General features: G+C 34.1%; 3 protein-coding genes and 1 pseudogene across 5 annotated transcripts; 3 read left to right on the top strand and 1 right to left on the bottom strand.

The window, feature by feature from the left end:
- The first annotated feature begins 178 nt into the window (after nt 1-178).
- On the top strand, nt 179-2,591 carry LOC142549845 (phosphoenolpyruvate/phosphate translocator 2, chloroplastic-like; annotated as a pseudogene).
- Nucleotides 2,592-2,985: 394 nt separating this feature from the next.
- LOC142549844 (shaggy-related protein kinase epsilon-like) lies at nt 2,986-7,002 on the bottom strand. 3 transcript variants are annotated; one of them, XM_075659033.1, is made up of 13 exons: nt 6,792-7,002; nt 6,358-6,536; nt 6,172-6,264; nt 5,414-5,473; nt 4,926-5,198; nt 4,479-4,550; nt 4,348-4,404; nt 4,094-4,234; nt 3,941-3,991; nt 3,738-3,833; nt 3,571-3,654; nt 3,355-3,457; nt 2,986-3,271 (listed from the first exon to the last, which is right to left on the bottom strand). In XM_075659033.1, the coding sequence occupies exons 2-13, from the start codon at nt 6,466-6,468 to the stop codon at nt 3,186-3,188; spliced, it is 1,227 nt and encodes a 408-aa protein (XP_075515148.1). In that variant the 5' UTR covers nt 6,469-6,536; nt 6,792-7,002; the 3' UTR covers nt 2,986-3,185. The 3 variants fall into 3 exon arrangements, with proteins under 3 accessions (XP_075515148.1, XP_075515147.1, XP_075515150.1); XM_075659032.1 differs by having other exon boundaries at nt 6,358-6,546; nt 6,793-7,002; XM_075659035.1 differs by having other exon boundaries at nt 6,367-6,546; nt 6,793-7,001.
- A 2,224-nt stretch (nt 7,003-9,226) lies between these two features.
- Nucleotides 9,227-12,051, top strand: LOC142548297 (polygalacturonase At1g48100-like). Its single transcript, XM_075656608.1, has 5 exons — nt 9,227-9,352; nt 9,471-9,653; nt 9,980-10,187; nt 10,266-10,456; nt 11,203-12,051. Exons 1-5 carry the CDS (start codon nt 9,269-9,271, stop codon nt 11,557-11,559), a joined length of 1,023 nt encoding a protein of 340 aa, XP_075512723.1. The 5' UTR covers nt 9,227-9,268; the 3' UTR covers nt 11,560-12,051.
- Nucleotides 12,052-20,263: 8,212 nt separating this feature from the next.
- On the top strand, nt 20,264-23,651 carry LOC142549843 (ADP-ribosylation factor 1-like). The gene is made up of 7 exons (XM_075659031.1): nt 20,264-20,379; nt 21,151-21,324; nt 21,803-21,873; nt 22,213-22,332; nt 22,631-22,749; nt 23,026-23,107; nt 23,345-23,651. Exons 2-7 carry the CDS (start codon nt 21,177-21,179, stop codon nt 23,348-23,350), a joined length of 546 nt encoding a protein of 181 aa, XP_075515146.1. The 5' UTR covers nt 20,264-20,379; nt 21,151-21,176; the 3' UTR covers nt 23,351-23,651.

The following is a 23,651-nucleotide window of genomic DNA, read 5'->3' as shown; positions in this document are numbered from 1 at the left end:
GTTAATATTAATTTTTCTCTGTTAATCCTTTTTCTTTTTCAAATAAATCTGAAACACAATATTTCCGGAGTTGAAGTCCCTTCGACCATACATTTTAAATATATAGTTGAACACTGCCATCAATCTATTATCTCATATTAAACAGTCGCTCTTTCAATTTTTTTAAATCTGTTTTTTTAGTTGAATCACGAGACCGTTTAACAGAAATTTTTTTGTATTTATTTTATATGTGTCATTTTTGCATACTTATGACAACCCTTCATGTCTAGATCATTTGACCAAAAGCTTTGCACGTTACGTAATGACAATGGATCATTGATTCCAAATCACACGTGACTTCACATTTTCTTAACAACAAAAACGATAATTATATTGATCCGCTCACTACACAGACATTTTCTTGGCTTTGGAGACAAGGTGCCAAAACCTTTACAAATTCAGCACCTTTGATTTGTCTAACGCAGAATTCAAGAAATGGGGAGCTATGCTTTGGCCCTCTCCCCTTCTAAACCATCCGTCAAATCTTTCAGCCAACCATTTCAAAGATTCAACTGCAGATTTGGAGCAATTATTCACCCAAGCTTTCTGAAATCAACGCACCATTTATCTCATGCCATTGATCTCTCTTTTTCTCAAGTTTCACTTCCGAACAATTGTAGTAATGCATGTAAATTGGCTAGCCAAAGGTTGTACGAGTTTAAAGTTAGATCAGCAGCAGAAGGCATGAATGAGGGAACAAGTACCGATGTAAAGTTACAAACATTACAGCTTGGATGCATGTTTGCAATCTGGTATCTATTAAACATATATTTCAACATCTACAACAAACAGGTCCCTTTTCTTTCTGTGTTTATTCTCTGTTTCTGGGTTATTAATTTCTCCTTCTGCTGTTTCTTGCAATGGAAGGGTTAGTTTTTGGCCAAATAAACATAAATGATTTTGGGATTTTGATTGTTAATCTACGTATGAAGTTAGGACTTCTACCCAACTATAATAATGATACTAGATTCTTGAATCATAGGTTTTGAAGGTTTATCCATTCCCTGTGACAGTAACAGCATTTCAGTTTGGTTGCGGAACAGTGCTCACATTTCTGATGTGGGCATTAAAACTCCATCCAACACCAAAACTAAGACGGTCTCAGGTACATATTCTGTAACTTGATTTTAAGTTTTAATTGCGTAACAGATGGCTGCTGTTTTTTCTTTTGTTTTCTAAACCTTCATGCTTATTATGAACATCATTTGTCTAGCTTGGACCAATATTTCTACTGGCTCTTGGACACACAGCAGGAAATCTTTTGACAAATTTAAGTATCGGGACAGTCGCTGTCTCCTTCACACACACGATCAAAGCAATGGAACCTTTCTTCACAGTGCTACTTGCTGCCCTGTTTCTTGGAGAGGTAAACGCACCAATTTTATGTCATCCGGACCATCGGATCTCCCTTGTGTGTGGATTGTAATCTGAAACGACGAGGGATACATTTGGCAAGTAACTTTTTGGTAGAAGGGCTTTTAGTGATGTGTCAAGAAGAGCAATTGCTTCCTGAAAATCACATTGTCGTGCCTCATAGATGATTTCTTAAGAACCAGCAGTTTATCATTTTATCATTTAAAGTTATTTGACTTTCATTTTGATCACACAGAGTCCCTCTATATGGGTTATTGCTTCTCTTGTTCCTGTTGTCGGTGGCGTGGCTTTAGCATCGTTCACTGAGGCCTCTTTCAACTGGTATGAATCTCATAAAAACTATGGATCAGGCTATTATTTTTCAACATTCATTTGTAGCCTGATGATGATGATCACATGTTAACAGGATAGGTTTTAACAGCGCAATGGCTTCTAATCTTACGAACCAAACACGGAATGTCTTCATTAAAAAACTAATGGTTAAAATGGAGGTAAGTTCCATTATATTTATCACAACTTTTGCTCCCATATTGGCCCGTAAATCTTAATTATCTTCTGCATGTTATTGGTGACAAAATTTATTTTGTGGCCAGGTTGTCTTACATGATATTACAAATGGTATCATCGGTATCTCATGCAGTCGGAAACTTTTTCCGAACGCCCGTTTCGCCAATAAATGCATTGGGGACTGGCCTAGCTCTGGCTGGAGTTTACTTGTATTCAAGAGCAAAGAGAATCAAACCAAAAGATAAATGACTTACGCTATTACATACATTGGTGTAGAAAGGCAAAATGAAGTGATTATTATTATGATTTGGAGTTCTTAGAGGATGAAGGGACTTCGAGCTTGAATTTTGGGGTCAAATTGAAACTCAACATTTGGATGATTCATGGATACTCCCAACAAGATAGGGAAAACAAGAAAAGAAGTATGCACGTTGTCAGGATCGACTGAGAGAAGCGGAGAATCGGTAGTTTTGGAATTTGCCGTATGTAATAACTATTTTGTTCAAGTTGTATCTCTGGATCGAAAAAAATGTTGTAGATTTCGGCTTTTAGAATCAAATAGGAAATACCCAAAATAATCATCCGGCAACTGATCGATTTTTTCAGATCTTTCAAAATATAAAGCCAAGTGTTGTCAACGATAGATCGATCATTTACACCAATCTTCGAAGTTTTCATCCTTTTTTGGAATCACAAGACTCGATAATTCCACACAAGTTGCAATTATAAGCCGCCGCCTCATGCTAGTGCATCTATATCGTTTTCTTATTACAATAATTTGGGCGTCGTTAGTAAATATACATATTAAATAGACAATATAATGCACATATTATAATAATAACGTTAAATGTAACGAACACAAATTTAAAAATCAGGTGAGAAAATGGTAGAGAAAACCCACTAGATATCGTCTCCACAAACATAAAATTTTCACTATTTTATGCAAAACGACTCCATGACACTCGTGCAATGGATACAAATTTTGCATAAAGCAAATTATGCAATTAATTTAATTCCATACTGGAGGCAAAGCTTTGACACAATAGGAACTATTAGCAAAAAAGATTGAAAAAAACAAGTCATTCATTCGATTGGCCAATCAATTAGCCTATAGAACAAGCGTTACAAGAGGGAAACAAAATGAGTTCAGCATTCAGCTGCAGTTACGCACTACAAGCCAACATAATCAAAGTTTCGGATTAGATTAGAATAACAACACGAAGCACAAATTAGCTCTAAGTATACACCAGCATCTTTAGGGAAGTTCAGGCACCGAGGAAGAACAGATACTGCTTCCGAGCATGCTCAGGTATCAGTTTGGAAAGTTGTTCTGGAGATGCTCCTTTCAACTCTGTCAATAAAGAGAACTAGGGTCAAAATATGAAGTGGGTAGAACGTTAAGAAACAAAGGTGGAAAGGTTTCAAAGAATTAACCTTGGGGTTTGAAGTTGAAGAGAGGAGGTAATGGACGACCATTGGGAAGACGCGTATTGGGTTCACGGAGTTCGTTGAAAAAAGGGTGGATACAAGCTTCCAACTTCAAAAACAAGTAATATATATCCAAGGGTTTAAAAAGCATTTCGTGTATCAAAAAGGAAAGATACGAAAAAGCAAAAAGAAATGATGCATCGGGAAGTCAGAGATACTTACGGCAGTGCACCTCAAGTTTGGAGAGTATTGAAGAAGTCTTGACACGAGATCAACAGCTTCAGGAGGCATCCGTTTGTGGAAAATCTGAAGGCAACAAAAACTAAATAAAAACTATAGACAGAAGTTACGATAAGAAATGGACATATTAGCCTGGGGACAGATTCAACCTTGTGCCATGGATGAGCTTTGATTTGGGGGAATTTGAACTCAGTGTAATTTGGATTCATGCATTTTATTTCCTCACGGGTTGGGGTTCCAAGCACCTTCATAAAAAATAATAAAATCAGCTATCCATTCAATTTACGATCTTCGGAGGATGAAGAGATACAATATCAATTTATTTATACCAAGATAACAGGCACTCTTTTACCTTGATAATTTCCACAAGCTGATCAACTCCACTCTCACCGGGAAAGATGGGCTGCATTATAGAACACTCGGTCAAAATACAGGAGCCTAAGCCAATATCTTCAAAATGGTATATCGTGCCATAGATAACAAAGATCTGAGACTTTATAAGAACCTGTCCAAGAAGTAGTTCAGCAAGAACACAACCCACAGACCAGATATCAATAGCACTAGAGTACTCAGTGGCACCAAATATCAGTTCAGGAGCACGATAGTACCGAGAACATATATAAGAAATATTTGGCTCGCCTTTCACCTGTCATATAAGCCATAAAAAGTTTTAGAGTATGGACTCAGTTTATTGCTGTAGACCAGTATTTGACCAGCCAGTTAGAGCAGCCTATCAAGAAGGAGATTATATAAACGTACCAAAACTTTTGCACTTCCGAAATCACAAAGTTTCAGCTGATGGGTATGGGGATTGACCTGCAGAAAACAGATTTAATAGATCATCACCGCTGCACCACAATGACACGCGATTTTTGTTTACAAGGGCATACCAAAAGGTTTTGAGGTTTGATGTCCCTGTGGCAGACCCCTATCCCATGTATATATGACAAAGCTCTAAAAATCTGTGCACCGAAAAAACAGAGTAGAATTAGTCACCTGCGATGCAGCAGCTAAATCATTCACAAGATCCATCATAATAGATTCAATTTACTAACTGCTCAACATGTGGATTTTTCTTTGAAGAATAAACCTCATTAATCCACATATACCTCTCAGAAGAATCTGAGGTGTTGGATGCAGTATTTGCATGATCAATAGCAACATAAAACAAAGACAATGCTAATATAAATTAAATAAAATATTCCAACATTGGGATCAAATAACAAAATGTGTGAAAAAATGTCCACACACGCCACCAAATTAAAATACCATCACAAAGTAACCACTTGAGAAGTTTGCCAAATTTTAAAAATCAAAGCCTGTCCAAGATTCCTGACCTGATATGTATAGAGTTTGACATAGATCATAGGCATTCGCTGGTTCGCTTTGTTGTAATGTCTAGCAACACGGTACAGTGTCTCAGGCACATATTCAAGAACTAAATTGAGGTAAAGATCATCCTTGTCGGTGGTTGAAAAGAAGCAGTGTTTAAGTGAAATAACATTGGGATGATCCAGAAGGCGCATTGTTTGCAATTCACGATTTTTGTATCTTTTATCCTGCAAAACTTTTTTGATAGCGACCATTTCACCAGTTTCTAAATGCTTTGCCTGCAATGACAAAAGCACATTTACAAAACTTTATTCTGTTTTGCGGATATGACAACTTTAATATGACAACTTTAAAAGAGAGATATTAAGTCTTACACAGCATGTATAATTACTTTCTTTTTTCCCCTACCTCAAAAAATTATAGAAAATTCAATCCCTTCACCACGCCGGTGACTATTATATATAATATGAATCCTGAAATTGATAAAAATCACCTGAAATACAATCCCAAATGATCCTTGTCCCACAACTCGCTCGGCCATGTAACTTACAGTCTGATCAAACAAAATAGATGCAGTGAACCATTTATTCGAAGATAGCTCGAAACAAGATAATAATGACTGGCAGGAAAATTAGATTCATTTTCAAAAGAAAAAAATATAAAAAATGATGAATTATAACTAGGCATTTCAACAATCGATTTTCTTTTTAAAAAAATCAAAGGAATTCTCATGGATAAGTTCGACGAAAGCCGAAAGATACAATGCATGGAACAGCAAAGCAATAGTTTTTCAGTGCCACAACTAGGTTCAACAACAATTTCACATTGAAGAACAATGGAATTAAAGAAATTTAGAAGTTGAACCAATGTAATTTTCAGAATCGTCTCAGTTTTCAATGTGCATGGAACAGCAAAGCAATAGTTTTTCAGTGCCACAACTAGGTTCAACAACAATTTCACGTTGAAGAACAGTGGAATTAAAGAAATTTAGAAGTTGAACCAGTGTAATTTTCAGAATCATCTCAGTTTCAATGTGTTACAAATACACTACATGAATGCATGTTAATAAAAGATAAATTCAGCGGCAATATTCCAAAAAGAAAAGTTGCCACCACACATACAAAATTTGACATAATTTTCTATCTATTTAATTATCTCGAAATTCATGATGGTATATCTAATTATCTCGAAATTTTGGTCCATGCAGAAGCTAATAAATCATGGAAGAAGCCATTGCTCAAAATATTCTACCTGCTTGGGCTGGCCATTTTTACCACCGATAGTTGTCACAATTATGTGTCCTGTTTCGGTCCCATTTCCATCCACCACCGTTGCTTCCATTTCCTGCAACCATAATCAAGAAAAAAATACAAAGTTTTATGCCATCAGATAAAAACATTTCCACAAAAAATTAGCATTAAAGTTCCCCTCAAAAACCTTTTCCACCTTTTCATCCTTGATTTTCATATCACTGATTTCCTCTGGAAGCTTATCCACAAGCATCGCATCACCCTTCGGATTTTCACAAACACCACCACCTGCCTCCATACTCCACAACGTGGTGATGAAAAATCTCAGCTTGAGCTAAACAATAAATAGCCTTCAGCTTCCAAAACCTTAACGACCCGAAAAAAAGGAAAGAAGAAAAGATCAAACAACTCAGAAACAACAATCACATATCAATACTTCAGCGCTGATCTACTAAAATTACCAAAAAAATAGTAAACTATGATGAAGAAAACAAACATAAAATCTCCCGAAGCGGATCCAAGAACGAAACACAGCTCAAATTCCTGTAGAAAAACCTAAAAATACTAGGGGAAACAAAACGACGCAGCATTACAAAACTTTTATACAAACAAATGACCCACCTGCATCAACAAAGCAGCCACATTAATCTCGCCAACTCCCAACCTTGAAAGTTGAATCCAACGCACAGCTGATGCTAAGAACAGACGAAACCCTATAAAATTTCAGAGGAGAAACTGGGTAAAGCGGAGCTTGAAAGAGCTTTCTCCCAAATGCTTTGACCGAGAAAGAATGTCTTTTTCTCTTTCCAAGTAAATCCATCTGTTTGGTAATAAGAAAAGTATTCTGGCGGAACCCAAATGGTTCTACCAAATCCGGTTGACAGGGAGTTTCCGAGTCTGGAAAGTTGAGCTGGGCCGATACGTGTTGGGTCATGCTGGAAGATGGGTGAGATCAAATATATATGGGCCTTTTGTGAGGCCCGTTTACTTGAGCCGTGTAACTAAAAGGCCCAATAAGAATTTGTGTTGCCGCCATTCAATCGAAAAATTTGCTATTGATTTTGGAGTAATGTTTTAATTTATTTGAAGGAGCTTTTATATTAATTGCATCAGCTTATTTTATAAAAATTAAAAGATGCTTAGTTTATAATTTTTAAAATAATATATATCTCAAAATAAATTTATAAGAGTTTCACAATTATTTTTTTTAAGATTTTATTTTAATAGATCAAAATACTCTTATTGAATTTATTATCTCCCAACTATAGTCTCACAAATTCAAAAGTATGTCAAGAAATGTTTACATACATCATTCTCATATAATATGAAAAATTGTAATTTTGATCTTATGAATTTGAATATTTGCCATTTCAGCCTCTAATTTGCACATTTTAGTATTAACCGGTTATTTATGCTTTTTTTTCATTTTCAATTTTTTTCCAACCAGACGCTGATGTGGTGTCGAGCTGACATCAACATTCAACATGATGCTTACGTATGTAGTGACACTACATATGAAAACAAACTAAAATTACCATAAAATTACAAGATACATCACAAAAAATTTGCGTTAATTTTTTTAATAATTTTAAGTTATGATTTATACGATTATTGAAAAATTCAAAGTTTGGATAAATGTACAAAATATATCCTTTGAAATTTCAAATTATGGGAAACGGATAATCTGGGAAAGAAATTTCGGTTTGACCAAGTATTTTTGTCAAAATCTTTATAATATATTATTGATTCAAAATAAGTTATGTGAATTAGCCCTTAATAGTATGCTCATATTTAGACTATAAATTATCGTAAATTTCATTAAAAATTAGTTCCTCGATTTTAATAAATATATATATATATATATTTAAATATATATATATATATATATATATATATAAATATATCAGAAAAAATCTCACTAATAAAATGTAAAGTTAAAAGGGAAAAAAGCCATAATAAACATGTCTCTAATATTTTTATTTTGATTGGTTTTACAAGAATATCTATTACTGATTATAAATTATCTGCATCTCCGACACATTAAATTACAAAATTATAGAAACTTACGAATAATTAATAAACCACGATTCAAATATCTATTACTGATTAGCAATATCCAATGCATAGATTTTATATAATAGTTTTCCTTTATCTTATTTCCCAAATATATATATATATATATATATATATATATAGAGCATAGCATAGGACGAGAAAAATTATAACATGGAGAAATATATCCACATATATCTAAGCCTCTCGCTTTGTGTCGTCTCGTATTTTATTTTAGTAGATCATGCACTTTGTTATGCTGGAGAAACCAATCGTTTTAGCCAAATAACACAATTTTTAACAGCGAACAGACGAAATGATACGTTTCGAAGGTATGACGACAACATTTTTAATGTACTGGACTACGGTGCTCGGGGCGATGGATCTTCGTATGACACTGAGGTACTGTTTTTAAGAAATATATTTCAAAATGAGTAGGTCTCTTGTGAGACGGTCTCACGAATCTTTATCTGTGAGACGAGTTAATCCTACCGATATTCAAAATAAAAGTAATATTTTTCATGAGTGACCCAAATAAGATGCATGTCTCATAAAATACAACTCGTGATACCGTCTAGCACAAATTTTTGCTTTTCAAAATTACATAAGGAATATATATATGTGTGTGTGGAATTTTTTTTAATCATATATGTTTTCACTTTGTGATTTTAGTCGTCTATGTTGTCAAATTTCAGTTTTAGTCAACGATCATTAATTTTTTGGCAATTGTAGTTATTTTCCGACATGGTCCTGATATGACATCATTGTAACCCTTATATGGCGTTGACACGTGCATTTACAAATTAGCATTTTTGATGAAAAAAATAATTAAATTGGTCAAAAATCGAAAAATATATAACTAAAATTAAAATTGAAGTTTATATGTAATCAAAATGCAATCTCCCACGTGTATATGGTCACTTTTACATTTTTTATATGTCATAAATGTTATTATTTTTCACTCTTACGAAATTTATGACAGTGTCATTATTTGATAGGCTTTTCGAGCTGCATGGGCGGCAACATGCAAAGCTAGAGGAGGGGTTATGGTTGCGCCATCGGGGTATACATTTCTACTTCAACCCATAATTTTTAAGGGGGATAAATGTCAACCTAACGTTGTGGTCCAGGTATTTTTTTTCTTATTACTCCAGAATATTATAATATTATTACATATAAATATACGTAACACGTTGGAAAGATGGGATGATAAAAGTTAAGAGAATAAATTGAATTTATGTGGTTTAGGTGGATGGGAAAATCGTCGCTTCTTTAAAAATATCGGATTGGAAGAAAAATGTGACTCAATGGATCTCATTTCGAGATTGTAAAAAAGGGTTAATTATAAGAGGAAACGGCGGCGTATTAGATGGACATGGCGAGATCTGGTGGGATCCCAAAGGAGATTATCGCCGGTTGTTTGCACCTCATGTAAGTATCATCTTTGAATTTATACTCAACAATGACAAGGGTCTGCTAAACGAAAAAAAATTTCATTGAAATGACATTTCATGTGACTGACTGATAACGTATTTATTTTATCCGAACTTTATATCAAATTCTACATATAAAGTTATAAAACGTTGTATAATTTTATCATCAATGTATCATTTCATCTTACGAATCGAACATTGTCTTATACGATGAAATGAACGGAGCCACCATCGTACATGGGAGTTGGGACTCATACCTTATTCTTAGCATATTATATGAATTGAATTCCACAGTATTGTGACAAATGTTTTTTTACATGGCAGGCAGTGAGTATTTCGAATTGTTTTGACGTGACAGTAACAGGAATCACAATACAAAACAGTCCTCGTATGCACATTTATTTTGAGGACTCCCAACAAGTTAAAGTGTTCAATTTCACCGTGTCCTCTCCTGGAAATAGCCCCAACACAGATGGGATTCACCTCTCACGCTGCCAACATGTTGACATTCACGACTCCACTCTCGCTTGTGGTACAATTCATCCTCCTCCTTCTTGGAATAATAATGTTATCAATGCCTAAGTTGACGAGCTGTATTTGATCATTGTAGGAGATGATTGTATTTCGATACAGACAGGGTGTTCCGATATAAAAGTATACCAGGTGAATTGTGGGCCTGGGCATGGATACAGCATCGGGGGTTTAGGACGTGATGAGACAGAAGCTCTGGTTTCAGGCATCACAATTTCTGATTCAAATGTACAGAACTCGATGACGGGAGTAAGGATAAAGACTTGGGAGGTATAAAAAAAAACATGCATTATATTATCATTTCCATGTTTCTCTAAATTTGAAAAGAAAGGCTAACTTTCGAATAACAAAGGCCACAAGCCATTATCGGGTGGGTCGACTCGATCTTTTTATTTTCGAAGTCCCCGCTCGGTTTTGATTTCGCTCCACTGGAAATCATGGTTCGCCGGAACGGTTGCGGTGCTTAGAACGGCAGCCACCGTTCAAGTTCCATTGTTATGTTGCAGAACGGTCACGAATTTATAAAAAAAATTAAAAATTACAAGAAATTAGTAAATACAACACAAATATTACTAGCATTAATAATATTCTATCATAAATACATATGAATAAATTAATTAAATAGTTTACTATTTTTAAGTAGATGCTGTCATAATTTTAATTTTATGTTTTGAACTTAGATGAAGAAATAATGAATAAATTAGGAAAGTTAAAAACGACACAAAAATATAAAAATGTAAATACTTAAAACAAGCCACGTAAAATATCAAAAAATCGGATAAAAACCGTTCCGTTCCACCGACCCGTTCCGTTCCACCGATATATCGCCGATATATCACCAATATACTGCGAAAAACGGCGTTACAAAGCATACAACGTTTTTGCCCGGAACTTTGACTCGGTGAATGCCGTTCCCGTTCCGGAACGGTCGTTCCAGCGAACCATGCTGGAAATGGAACGACTAGAGCCGAAGTAGATATCAAGAATCTATCTCACTGCCTTGTTTTTAAGTGTAGGGTGGCTCAGGGTCGGTGCGTAATGTTACATTCTCGAACATTACAATGTCAGATGTTAAAACTCCGATCGCCATAGACCAACACTACTGTGGAGGACACAAGGTTTGCAAGGATGACACCTCAGCAGTAGCGATAATAGGCATAACATATCAGAATATAACAGGGACATATACCCGCCAATCCGTTTCTCTTCTGTGCAGCGAGCACGAGCCATGCAAAAATTTAACGGTGGCAGGTGTGAACCTAAAGCATTCAGAAAAAAAGGGAAGCCGTGAAGGGCCATATTGTTCGAACGCATATGGAGAAGTACTTACCAAAACATTGCCTTCTTTACGTGATTGTTTGCTGTCTATTTGAAGTTGAGAGGTCCGCGAGGAAATTGATAAGGCCTCCATCTGTTTTAACACACACAAATTATCTGATAAAAAAAATGAGAAGACATAGCAATGTAGAATATTATTCGAATATAAATCAGTATTGATGAGCATGATTAATATGTCTTTGTTCTCCTCTACTTTTTTTACCAGATACAGTCAGAACTGGAACTTAAATTCAAACTGTGAAATTTAGTTTACAGAAACTGAACTTAAATTCACGGCAACATCCATCATTGATCGATCTAACATGGTTGGTATAGCCCTTTCTTCTCTTCTGAATTAATTGGTAGGCCCTTTGTACATAAGATCACATGTACAATATATCAAACATCTCATCTACAACTTTTTTCAAATTCATTTTGGATTGTTAAGATTGAGACTTGATCAAACTCAACCACAAAAAGCTAACTAAAATGAAGATGATTGTCCAAGTTCATATATGTAATTTTCAGTAACTATATCCAAACCGATGTGTATATCTTAACATACCTCATACCCACGAATAAACGATCGACAGTTCAATACATAACATTTGACCTGACATCTAATATCAAGTTAAGATCGAGAATGTTTAACATACTCATCTTGAAGTTCCTCGCATTGCTAGAATGAGACAAAACCAAGACTTTTAGCGAAAATGAGATTTTCGGAAGTATCTTTGGAGGAAAATGATAGAATTATACGGAGGTTATTTTATATAATAGAGTCGCCGGGCTGTGAAGGAAGGCAAAAGTATGCGCGAGAATAGCAGAGGAATGGAGATAAGTTGCACCAGCCATGAACATAGAAGAGCGGCATTTGCTATGACATTATCTATTTTTCGGGGTCTGAAAGGGGCATGTAAACACATAAGAATTTTTGAAACTGATCAATCTGGTATTTCACGATAAAGTGACGACGAAACTACTGAAACATGGAAGAATTGAATCTTAGATTAAAACATTTTGTATAGATGATATGGACTGCTACAAGAGTTAAGAAGTACGTGATAAACTATATAATATTGATATGGACCCCTTGGATGTACGGGAGTGAGAGCCAAGGCTCTGTCTCGGTCACTTCCCATTTTTTTCTTTATTCAAGGCATTTTCTCTACTTCTTCTTACTCTGAAAAGTTGGAGCACCCTACGGTATTATATATTTGTTGATATGGAAAACCGTAGCGTATATTGTGTAAACTTTGGTCTAAGACATTAGGTTATAAGTCGCATTTTTCACTTAAACCTCACCAAAAAGTCACATGCAACAACTTCGCCGAGAAAATGTTAGTATCCACACTTGACAAATAAAATGCACTAGATAAGCCCTCTACAACAAGCACACGCGAGAAAATTTTGGTAGTGAAATCGAACTCATCGCCATTTAACTCAATATTCTATCAACTTGAACATAACGTTTACTAACGGTCATATACACACGTTGCGTATTTATATGATCGATTTTTTTTTAACTTTTATATATTTTTTTTATGGGGTTATCTATTTCCTTTTATTTTTTTCTTACTTTTTTTCAAGTTATTCATATATCTATTTCAAACTATTTATTTGTTTAATTCGAAAAATATTTGGGCATAAAAGCATAGCATTCCTTCCTCCATTCTTTTATATTTCTTATTATTGGAAAATAATATTTAAAATATGTGTATTGAATATTTGAATGTTGAATATTTGAATGTTGAAAATAAGAGTTGTAAATATTGAAAATTAGTGTGTGATGCTGTAGGTAATGATGTATTTTATTTTTGGATTATTTGTAAAGATTTTCTATAAATAGATCTCTCATTTGTGAAGAAAATCACAATTGAGTAGAGAGAAAAATATTATAAAGTGTGTAGTTTGGTAAATTTTGAGAGTTTGAGATTTTTACTTTTTACCACAAATTTTTACTTTTTCACAACACGTTATCAGCACGAAGCTCTAAAAGTCCTCCATCCTTTTCCAAGCTCCAAACAGAAGAAAAAGGTAACAAAAATAATAATATTTATTTTAATGTTATTTATTTATTGTGTATATATTTAATATATAATATAATGTTATTATTAATAATAAAAATAAATTTTTCAAAAACTTCTTATAAATCCTGGGAGGATGTTAAGACGACATCCCACACTCCCGGTAAGGGATACGACAAGTATAAAAGCCTATAAGATTTTTAAATAAAATATCTTATGACACATCATTATAATAATATGATATGATATACATAATTATTTAAATATGTCTAATATTATATACACCATATTATTACCATAAAATTATACAAATACATACCTTTATTTTTTTATACACCAACGGTCATAAACGGTAATAAAACGGCTAGTTTTTGCCCTATAAATATGATCTCATAAACACATTCATCAATCACTCCAAATTTCTCTTCTTCTCTAAAAATTATTCTTCACTAAATTTTCGAAGAAAAAAGAAGATGGCTTTCTCAAGGTTATTTTTAATTATTTTGGTTATCATACGCACGAGTCTTTTATTTATCGGAGAATATCCTCCTCGTGTGTTTTCTTTATTTTTACAAATGCTTGTACTTGTTTTTTATCCATTACTTTGTATTGCAATATTCATTAACTAATAAAATGCATCGTAATTTTTTTTAGTACCACCATGTCAAATTTGACAAAGCTCGAATTTGTTGCGCTCGACATCACGGGAAAAAATTATATGCCATGGACTCTCGATGTAGAAATGCATCTTGAGTCATTGGGTCTAAGCGAGACCATTAAAGAAAATGGCATATGCACGTCACAAGAAAAGGCAAGAGCCATGATATTTTTGCGTCGACATCTCGACGATGGATTGAAATGTGAATATCTTACTGAAAAAAATCCCATGGCTTTGTGGAAGGGATTAAAAGAAAGATTCGAACATATAAGAGAAGTTATACTTCTGACCGCCCGGGATGAATGGAATACATTGAGATTCCAAGACTTTAAAAAAGTCAGTGATTACAATTCGGCGATGTATAGAATAATCTCGCAATTAAAATTTTGTGGACATGAGATCACATAATCTGAGATGCTTGAAAAAACATTTTCCACGTTTCATGCATCAAATATTACTCTACAGCAACAATATAGAGTACGTGGATTCGCGAGATATTCTGAACTCATCGCTTGTCTTCTTGTGGCGGAAAAAAACAACGAGCTATTAATGAGAAATCATCAGTCCCGACCCACTGGATCAACAGCATTTCCAGAAGTAAATGCTGTAAGTAAAAATGAATTTAAACCTGGAAACCAAAATCAAATTCAAAGACAAGGTTTTGGTCGAGATCGAGGTCGAGGTCGTGGACGTGGACGTGGACGTGGAATTGGCCGTGGTCGTGGTCGAGGCCGTGGTTTTGAAAACAATAGAGATAGTTATTTTTATAATTCATCTCAAATGAGCGTCCCAAACCATCCACAGAAAAGGCATCATGAGAATACAAGTGTTAATGAGAATCACTCAAAAAGATATGAAAGTTCTTGTTTCAGATGTGGTACTCCAGGACATTGGTCCAAAATTTGTCGAGCCCCTGAACACCTTTGTAAACTTTATAAAGAATCATTAAAGGGGAAAGAAAAGGAGACCAACTTCACTGAACGCAGTGACCATTTGAGTGATTCAACTCATTTTGATGCTGGTGATTTTATGAATGATTTCTCTGGAAATGATCAATATGTTGGTGAGATAGAAATGAACAATATTGATGCTGCAGATTTTCTCAATGATTTCTCTGAAAATGAACAATATAGTGGTAGAATATAAATGTACAATAATTTATTTTTCATGTATCCATATAATGTTTTATTGTATAATTATGATATGTGTATATTGCCAGTAATTTTATTTCATTGCATATTTTTTTGAAGTTCAAAAAATGGAAAATGCTATGAGCAAAGCTGAAGTTTGCATACCCGATAGTGGTACAACGCACACTATCCTCCGAGATAAAAGATATTTCTTGGAACTAAAACCAACAAAAACAACGGTGAATACAATATCAGGTCCTGTAGACTTGATTAAAGGATGTGGTAAAGCACAATTTTTGTTACCTAATGGTACAAAATTTTTGATCAATGATGCTTTATATTCACCACAATCGAAAAGAAATTTGTTGAGTTTTAATGATATATATTCCCATGGGTATGATACTCAAACAATGAATGAAGGAAATAAAAAATATATGTGTCTTATCACATATAAATCAGGAAAGAAATATGTGATTGAAAAACTAACAATGCTCCCTACTGGATTGCATTATACACATATAAGTCCGATTGAATCAAACATGGTAGTTGATAATTCTTCAATATTAACCAATTGGCATGATCGATTGGGACATCCTGGTTCAACAATGATGCGAAGAATTATAGAAAATACACATGGTCATCCGCTGAAAGACCAGAAGATCTTTCAGAATAATAAGTTTCAATGTAAAGCATGTTCTCTTGAAAAATCTATTATAAGACCATCACCAGCCAAAATCCAAACTGAATCACCAATGTTTCTTGAACGTATTCAGGGTGATATTTGTGGACCAATCCATCCACCATGTGGACCATTCAGATACTTTATGGTATTGATTGATGCCTCCAGCAGATGGTCACATGTATGTTTATTGTCAACTCGAAATGTTGCATTTGCAAGATTACTTGCTCAAATAATAAAATTGAGGAATCAATTTCCCGATTATACAATCAAGAAAATTAGACTTGATAATGCTGGTGAATTTACTTCCCAAACTTTCAATGATTATTGTATGTCTATGGGAATCATTGTTGAGCATCATGTTGCTCATGTACATACACAGAATGGATTGGCTGAATCATTGATTAAACGTCTGCAAATGATTGCTAGACCAATGATTATGAAAACAAAGCTCCCTATTTCTATATGGGGACATGCAATTTTACACGCTGCTTCATTAATTTGCATCAGACCAAGTGCATATCATAAATACTCCCAATTGCAGCTTGCATTTGGTAAAGAACCAGACATTTCTCATCTGAGAATTTTTGTATGTATGGTGTATGTGCCTATTGCACCACCGCAACGAAAGAAAATGGGACCTCAAAGAAAGGTTGGAATTTATATCGGTTATGATAGTCCATCAATCATTCGATATCTTGAACCTCAGACAGGCGACGTGTTCACAGCACGTTTTGCTGATTGTCATTTTAATGAGAAAATCTTCCCAATGTTAGGGGGAGAACAGAAACATACCGAAAAAGAAATTACATGGCATGTATCATCATTGTTACATCTGGATCCAAGAACAAAACAATGTGAAAAAGATGTACAACAAATTGTACACTTGCAAAGAATAGCCAATCAAATACCAGATGCATTTGCTGACACAAAAGGGGTAACTAAATCATATATACATGCTGCAAATGCCCCTGCTCGAATTGAAATTCCAAAGAAACAAATTGAAGATACTCATGATGTCATTAAACTCCTGAAGCGTGGAAGGCCAGTCGGTTCCAATGATAAAAATCCTCGAAAAAGAAAATTTAAAGAGAAACACGATGATCACAAAATAAAGAATGATGTTCCTGAAAAAACACATGATGATCACAAAATAGAGAATGGTGTTCCTGAAGAAACACATGATGATGAAAATATTCTGTCAGAACCACAAACTGACGAGAATCATGAAATCTCTATCAATTACATTAATACTGGAAAAATATGGAATCGAAAAGATATAGAAGAAATTGATGATATATTTTCTTATAATGTGGCAATCGACATCATAAATGATAATGAAGATCATGAACCAAAATCTTTTGGTGAATGTAAAAATCGGCAGGATTGGATAAAATGGAAAGAAGCCATCCAGGTTGAATTGGATTCGCTAAATAAACGTAATGTTTTTGGACCTATAGTCCTTACACCTGAAGGTATAAAACCTGTTGGATACAAATGGGTTTTTATTTGAAAGCGAAATGAGAAAAATGAAATAGTGAGATATAAAGCTCGACTTGTTGCACAAGGTTTTTCTCAAAGGCCTGGAATTGATTATGAAGAAACGTATTCTCCCGTGATGGATGCAATTACGTTTCGGTATTTGATTAGCTTGGCGGTATCTGAAAATTTAGAAATGCGTCTTATGGATGTTGTTACAGCTTACTTATATGGATCACTTGATAGTAATATATATATGAAAATCCCTGAAGGATTTAAGATGCCTGAAACACAAAGTTCAAAACCCAGAGAATGTTATTCTGTGAAATTACAAAGATCATTATATGGGTTAAAGCAATCTGGTCGAATGTGGTATAATCGACTAAGTGATCACTTGATGAAAAAGGGATATGTAAATAATTCAATATGCCCTTGTGTTTTCATTAAGAAAACAACATCCGGATGCGTAATTATTGCTGTATATGTTGATGATTTAAACATAATTGGAACGAATAAGGAAATTCAAGAAGTTGTGTCATACTTGAAGGAAGAATTTGAAATGAAGGATCTTGGAAAAACCAAGTATTGTCTGGGTTTACAAATTGAACAAAAAGAATGTGGAATGTTTGTTCACCAGACAAATTATATAGAAAAGATCCTTAAACGTTTTAATATGGATAAATCAAATCCTTTAAGTACTCCAATGGTTGTTAGATCATTAAACATAGAAAAGGATCCATTCCGACCATGTGAAGAAGATGAAGATATTCTTGGTCCAGAAGTACCATATCTAAGTGCTATCGGTGCCCTTATGTATCTTACAAATTGTACAAGGCCTGATATATCTTTTGCCGTAAATTTGTTGGCAAGATTTAGCACATATCCAACAAAGAGACACTGGAACGGAATTAAACATATATTCCGTTATCTACGAGGAACGACAGACTTGGGACTTTTGTATTCAAAAGATGCTAATCCAAGTATAATTGGTTATGCCGATGCTGGATACTTATCTGATCCACACAAGGCACGTTCCTAAACTGGATATATTTTTACTCGTGGAGGCACTGCAATTTCTTGGCGTTCACAGAAACAAACGCTCGTAACAACTTCATCAAATCATGCCGAGATTATTGCACTACATGAAGCAAGTCGTGAATGTGTGTGGTTAAAATCAATGACCCAACATATCCAAATCTCATGCGGATTATCATTCGACGAGAAGCCTGTGATACTATATGAAGATAATGCTGCATGTGTTGCTCAAATGAAAGAAGGATACATAAAAAGCGACAGAACTAAACATATTCCTCCTAAGTTCTTCGCATTCACCAAGGAGCTTGAGAAGAATAAATGTATTGATGTTCGTCACATTCAATCAAGTGAAAATTCATCAGATCTCTTCACAAAGGCGCTTCCTACGTCAATATTCAGAAAGCATATATATAATATTGGGATGCGCAATCTACGAAATTTGTGAAGAATTGTTCGTGTCAACATGAGGGGGAGTTTACGTGACTGCACTCTTTTTCCCTTGCTATGGTTTTTATCCCACTGGGTTTTTCCTAGTAAGGTTTTTAACGAGGCAGTATAAAAACACGTAATGAAGATAATCATTATGATCATCATCACAAGGGGGAGTATTGGAAAATAATATTTAAAATGTGTGTATTGAATATTTGAATGTTGAAAATAAGAGTTGTAAATATTGAAAATTAGTGTGTGATGATGTAGGTAATGATGTATTTTATTTTTGGATTATTTGTAAAGATTCCCTATAAATAGATCTCTCATTTGTGAAGAAAATCACAATTGAGTAGAGAGAAAAATATTATAAAGTGTGTAGTTTGGTAAATTTTGAGAGTTTGAGATTTTTACTTTTTACCACAAATTTTTACTTTTTCAGAACACTTATATTGTTTTATTTTTGTTGGATAAGTTGTCATATAAATAATTAATAAATTAATTAAAAATAATAATGATAATTGAAATTTAGAGTTATAATTACTTATTGATTAATATAAGATATTTTTACTTTCCTAAATAAAAAAGAAAAAAGTAATAGTCATTTGTTTATCCTTAAATCTTATATAATTCGATTCTATGATACCTTTGTATTTTAATATCATGCATGCTCTATTTAAATGTCATATTATGTTTTTAAAATGTATTTTGAGTTAATTATATTATAAATGTTGAATAAAATTTGTATTTGCCATGACAGCTAATTAACTTAAGAGCAAAACTTGCTTTCTAAAATAATTTTATTTTATAAACTTTGTATTGGAAATTCGAATCGACTTTAATTTATTTGGAAAATTTTAATTTTAATTTTGTATGCTAATTTGTTATGAAATTTTAGTCACATGTTTAGTTCAAATTTGATTTTCATACAATTATAAACCCATCTTATGTTGTTTTTTTGACTCTATGCTTTTTTTTAAGTGGTTCATGAGGTGAGAAAAAATTTATGTGATATTAATTAAAATTTACCCAAACGAATAAAATAATTAATAAAAAATTCACCAACGAATAAAAGAATTAATAAAAAATTCACCCAAATGAAATAAAGGAAAATCATACGAAATATTAAGTGTTATTTCATTTACTTTTCCTCTTAAATTTTAATAGTTGAAAATTTATTGGATAGTTTTTTCTTTATCATATTTATGTCTGAGTATCTTGTGAGACAGTTTTACGAATCTTTATGTATGAGACAAGTCAATTTTATCCGTCTGAAACAGAAATTTTTGTCAAAAAATATAATATTTGAGTGTATATGCCCGTCAATTTGGATTACCAGCCTGCCATTAACTAGCGACCAACTGTCTGCTATTTACGTTCCCTGTGCCTTCTCTTTCGCGTTCTCTCTCGTTTCGAGTCTTCAGCGAAGCTTTCGAGAGGTAAACTCGAGTCTTCTCCCCTCTTTTCTCTGCACAGCATTTTCTATTTTTTTCCTCTTTTGTTCAGTAAATAAACCCTAGATCCATATTAATTTCCATTGTTAAGTACCCTGAAAGGTGAAATTTTTTGCGGTGTGTGTATGAGTTCCTTCATTTGCGATCTATGTGTTGCGTCTCGCTGTGTATGGTCTGACTCGCATTGTTTTTTATGCGATCTGAGTGTCTGTTTGTATTTCAGCTAGATCTGTACAATTTAAGCCATTTATTTGAATTGTGGACGCCATACACGTCATTTTTTGGGTTGAATCATTTATCGGATGACCCATTTTTACTCTTTATTCGGAGTTTCGTGGATCAATTAATCTGTTGAATGATCTCGGAGTTCATGCTTTGATTCCATGTGAATTTGTGTAGACTTGTTTGGATTGCTGGTGTTGTATTTAGTTATTGCTGTTTTGGGACTCTTTTAAGCTTAATTTAGCTCCTCAAGATTTACCGATCAAATCGTCTGATTTGCAATGATAATGGTTCTACTTTAATTCTTATGCAAATTTAACAATTGTTTTATCGGAGACGAGTGTGAATCCCTTGTGTATAATAACTGTGATTGCTAAAAGACTCCATAGTTCTGGTTGTGTTCCAGATTGTCTTTTTTTTTGTTATTATCAAATTGTTTTAGTTTTCTGGTAGGAATAATTACCATGTTCAATGGGATAGGGTCGTTTGATGATCAGGCTTGACTGAATAACGTCTTATTTACCAACCATGCAGAGTGATCAGTTTCCAGCCCAACAAAGATGGGACTTACATTCACCAAGCTGTTCAACAGGCTTTTTGCTAAGAAAGAGATGCGAATTCTGATGGTAGGTCTTGATGCTGCTGGTAAGACCACCATATTGTACAAGCTCAAGCTTGGGGAAATAGTTACTACAATCCCAACCATTGGTGAGTCCTTTTGGCCAGTTTTGGCAGTAGTACTTTGACGTCATCTCTGTTTGCATCTCCATATTTTTATAGCTTTCTAAACTGTATATTTTACCCTTGTGGTTCCTTGTCTGCTGTCATGGGCTTTAATTTACCTTGTGGTGTTCGTAGTATGTATGATGTTAACTGACCTGTTTTGCTTTTCATGTTTCACTGTGGTAGCATAGTTGTCTCTCTGACTATTTCTTTATACAGTTTCAAATGCATCTTCTTTTTATACGGGACTAAATTGTCTTATGAGTAAATCTCTGTTTCATCATCGAAATAAAATTAATGTCGAAGTAAAGGTGGATCAGGGAATTTTATGGACTATAATATGAGTTAGATACATTGGGCACTACATATGAAAGATGGTGCACTGGTTTCCAAATGTTTTTGCTTTAATTCAATCATAATTGACTTCTGGGACTGTTACTGATTCTTAGTTTATTGCTTCAAGGATTTAATGTTGAGACAGTGGAATACAAAAACATTAGCTTCACTGTCTGGGATGTTGGTGGTCAGGACAAGGTTAGCTTCTTTTTCTGTTGTTGCAAATATGAAATTACTGTATCGGCAGTCGAGTAAATAGTGTGATTAAAATACTAGTGGCATGTGATACTTTGGTTGCTCAGTTTGAGGACTATTTTCTCGTTGACCTATATCCAAGTTGTTTTTCATCTAGTTTTTATATCCAAATTGATCAGTGTTCGTCTGTTTGTTCTTATCCTTTATTGTTCTCTTTTAATGTCAGCCTGATGCTATTTGTTGTATACACATTAATAATCTCCAGAAACTTATTTATTTTGATGTTCGCTTCTTGGTGTTTTTGTGTATGTCATAAAATATTAACTCTATCTTTTCTTTCAGATTCGTCCTTTGTGGAGGCACTACTTCCAAAATACTCAGGGGCTTATCTTTGTGGTTGATAGCAATGACCGGGATCGAGTCGTTGAAGCAAGAGATGAATTGCATAGGATGTTGAATGAGGTATGTCACCTCTCTTTATGCTAGTTTTTATTGTTGCTGTCAGTTAGCATGTGGAAGTCTTTCTAGTTTCTATAATTCCTTTCTAACAACGGTTGTTGTTTTCTTCATCATATGGCTAATGCTGCTTTACAAATTATATGATCATTGCTCATGTTCTGAAGATGCTGGTTGACTCTGCTCTTCTATTTAGTCTTCTGAAACTGCATTTATGATTTCTCCACCGATGTTCTATAGCTTTGATGCATTCATGTTCTTGTTTCTAATATATATTATTGGTTGCTTATTTTTGTTGTGTCAGGATGAGTTGAGAGATGCTGTCTTGCTGGTATTTGCAAATAAGCAAGATCTTCCTAATGCAATGAATGCTGCAGAGATCACTGATAAGCTGGGTTTGCATTCTCTCCGTCAACGCCATTGGTAGGCTTGTCTTGCAGTTTGATTTGGTGTCAGGTCTCAGTACTTCCGTTTCATGCATTAAAAATTTGCTCAAGTTCAAGTGAAATTACTAGCAGTGCATTAAATTTTTGCTCAAGTTCAAGTGAAACCACTAGCATGTGCGTAAGCAGCGTAACCAAAATGCAGAGTTTTGTCAACTTTATTTATTTGTACAGACTGAGCATTTTTCTTGTATTCCTTTTATATATTGTCACCAAAGTTGATGTTTTATACTAATTGAAATATATCTCCTGACAGGTATATTCAGAGCACTTGTGCAACCTCTGGGGAGGGTCTCTATGAAGGACTTGATTGGCTTTCTAGCAACATTGCTAGCAAGGTATTTCTCGCACATAAACTTTTGGCTCTAAAAGATTATTATGAGTTAGAGATTCTACCCTATCCGTGTGAAATTTATCTGTAAAAAGAGACGTGACCACGCCATCCGGCATTTTGTTCCAGGGTTATGGTGCTTCTGAACTTATCTACAAAATTAAATGATTTTCAAGTCTCATTGCTTCTATAACTAACCGCCGGCTTGGTTTTATTTTTGTCTACAATTGTCTATTTTTTGCAGGCATAAGGTGAAGGGTTTTATGTTGCTGGTTGATTTTTGATTGGATTCAAAAACTGGCTTCTAGGTGTTTTGTGGACGTGGCGGCATTAGAGTAAACATCTTATAATATCGTCTTCCGGTTTATTGTTGTCATATGATTCTGTTGATTTTCTTTTTTGAGAGATTCTGTTGATTTTCTATTTTTATGCTGTGACTGCTATATATTCCTCCAGTAGACTTTTGGTAAAAGCTTTTGAACCATTTAATGTGTTAAAATACTCTTTCTTGACTGAAGAATTTCAAACCAATTAGTATTTTATCCTTTTTA

Source organism: Primulina tabacum, chromosome 6 (genome assembly GCF_025594145.1).
Source record: "Primulina tabacum isolate GXHZ01 chromosome 6, ASM2559414v2, whole genome shotgun sequence".
Taxonomy (NCBI): Eukaryota; Viridiplantae; Streptophyta; class Magnoliopsida; order Lamiales; family Gesneriaceae; genus Primulina; species Primulina tabacum.
The sequence above is the reverse complement of the archived record's forward strand: the minus strand, read 5'-3'. Positions and strand labels throughout refer to the sequence as shown.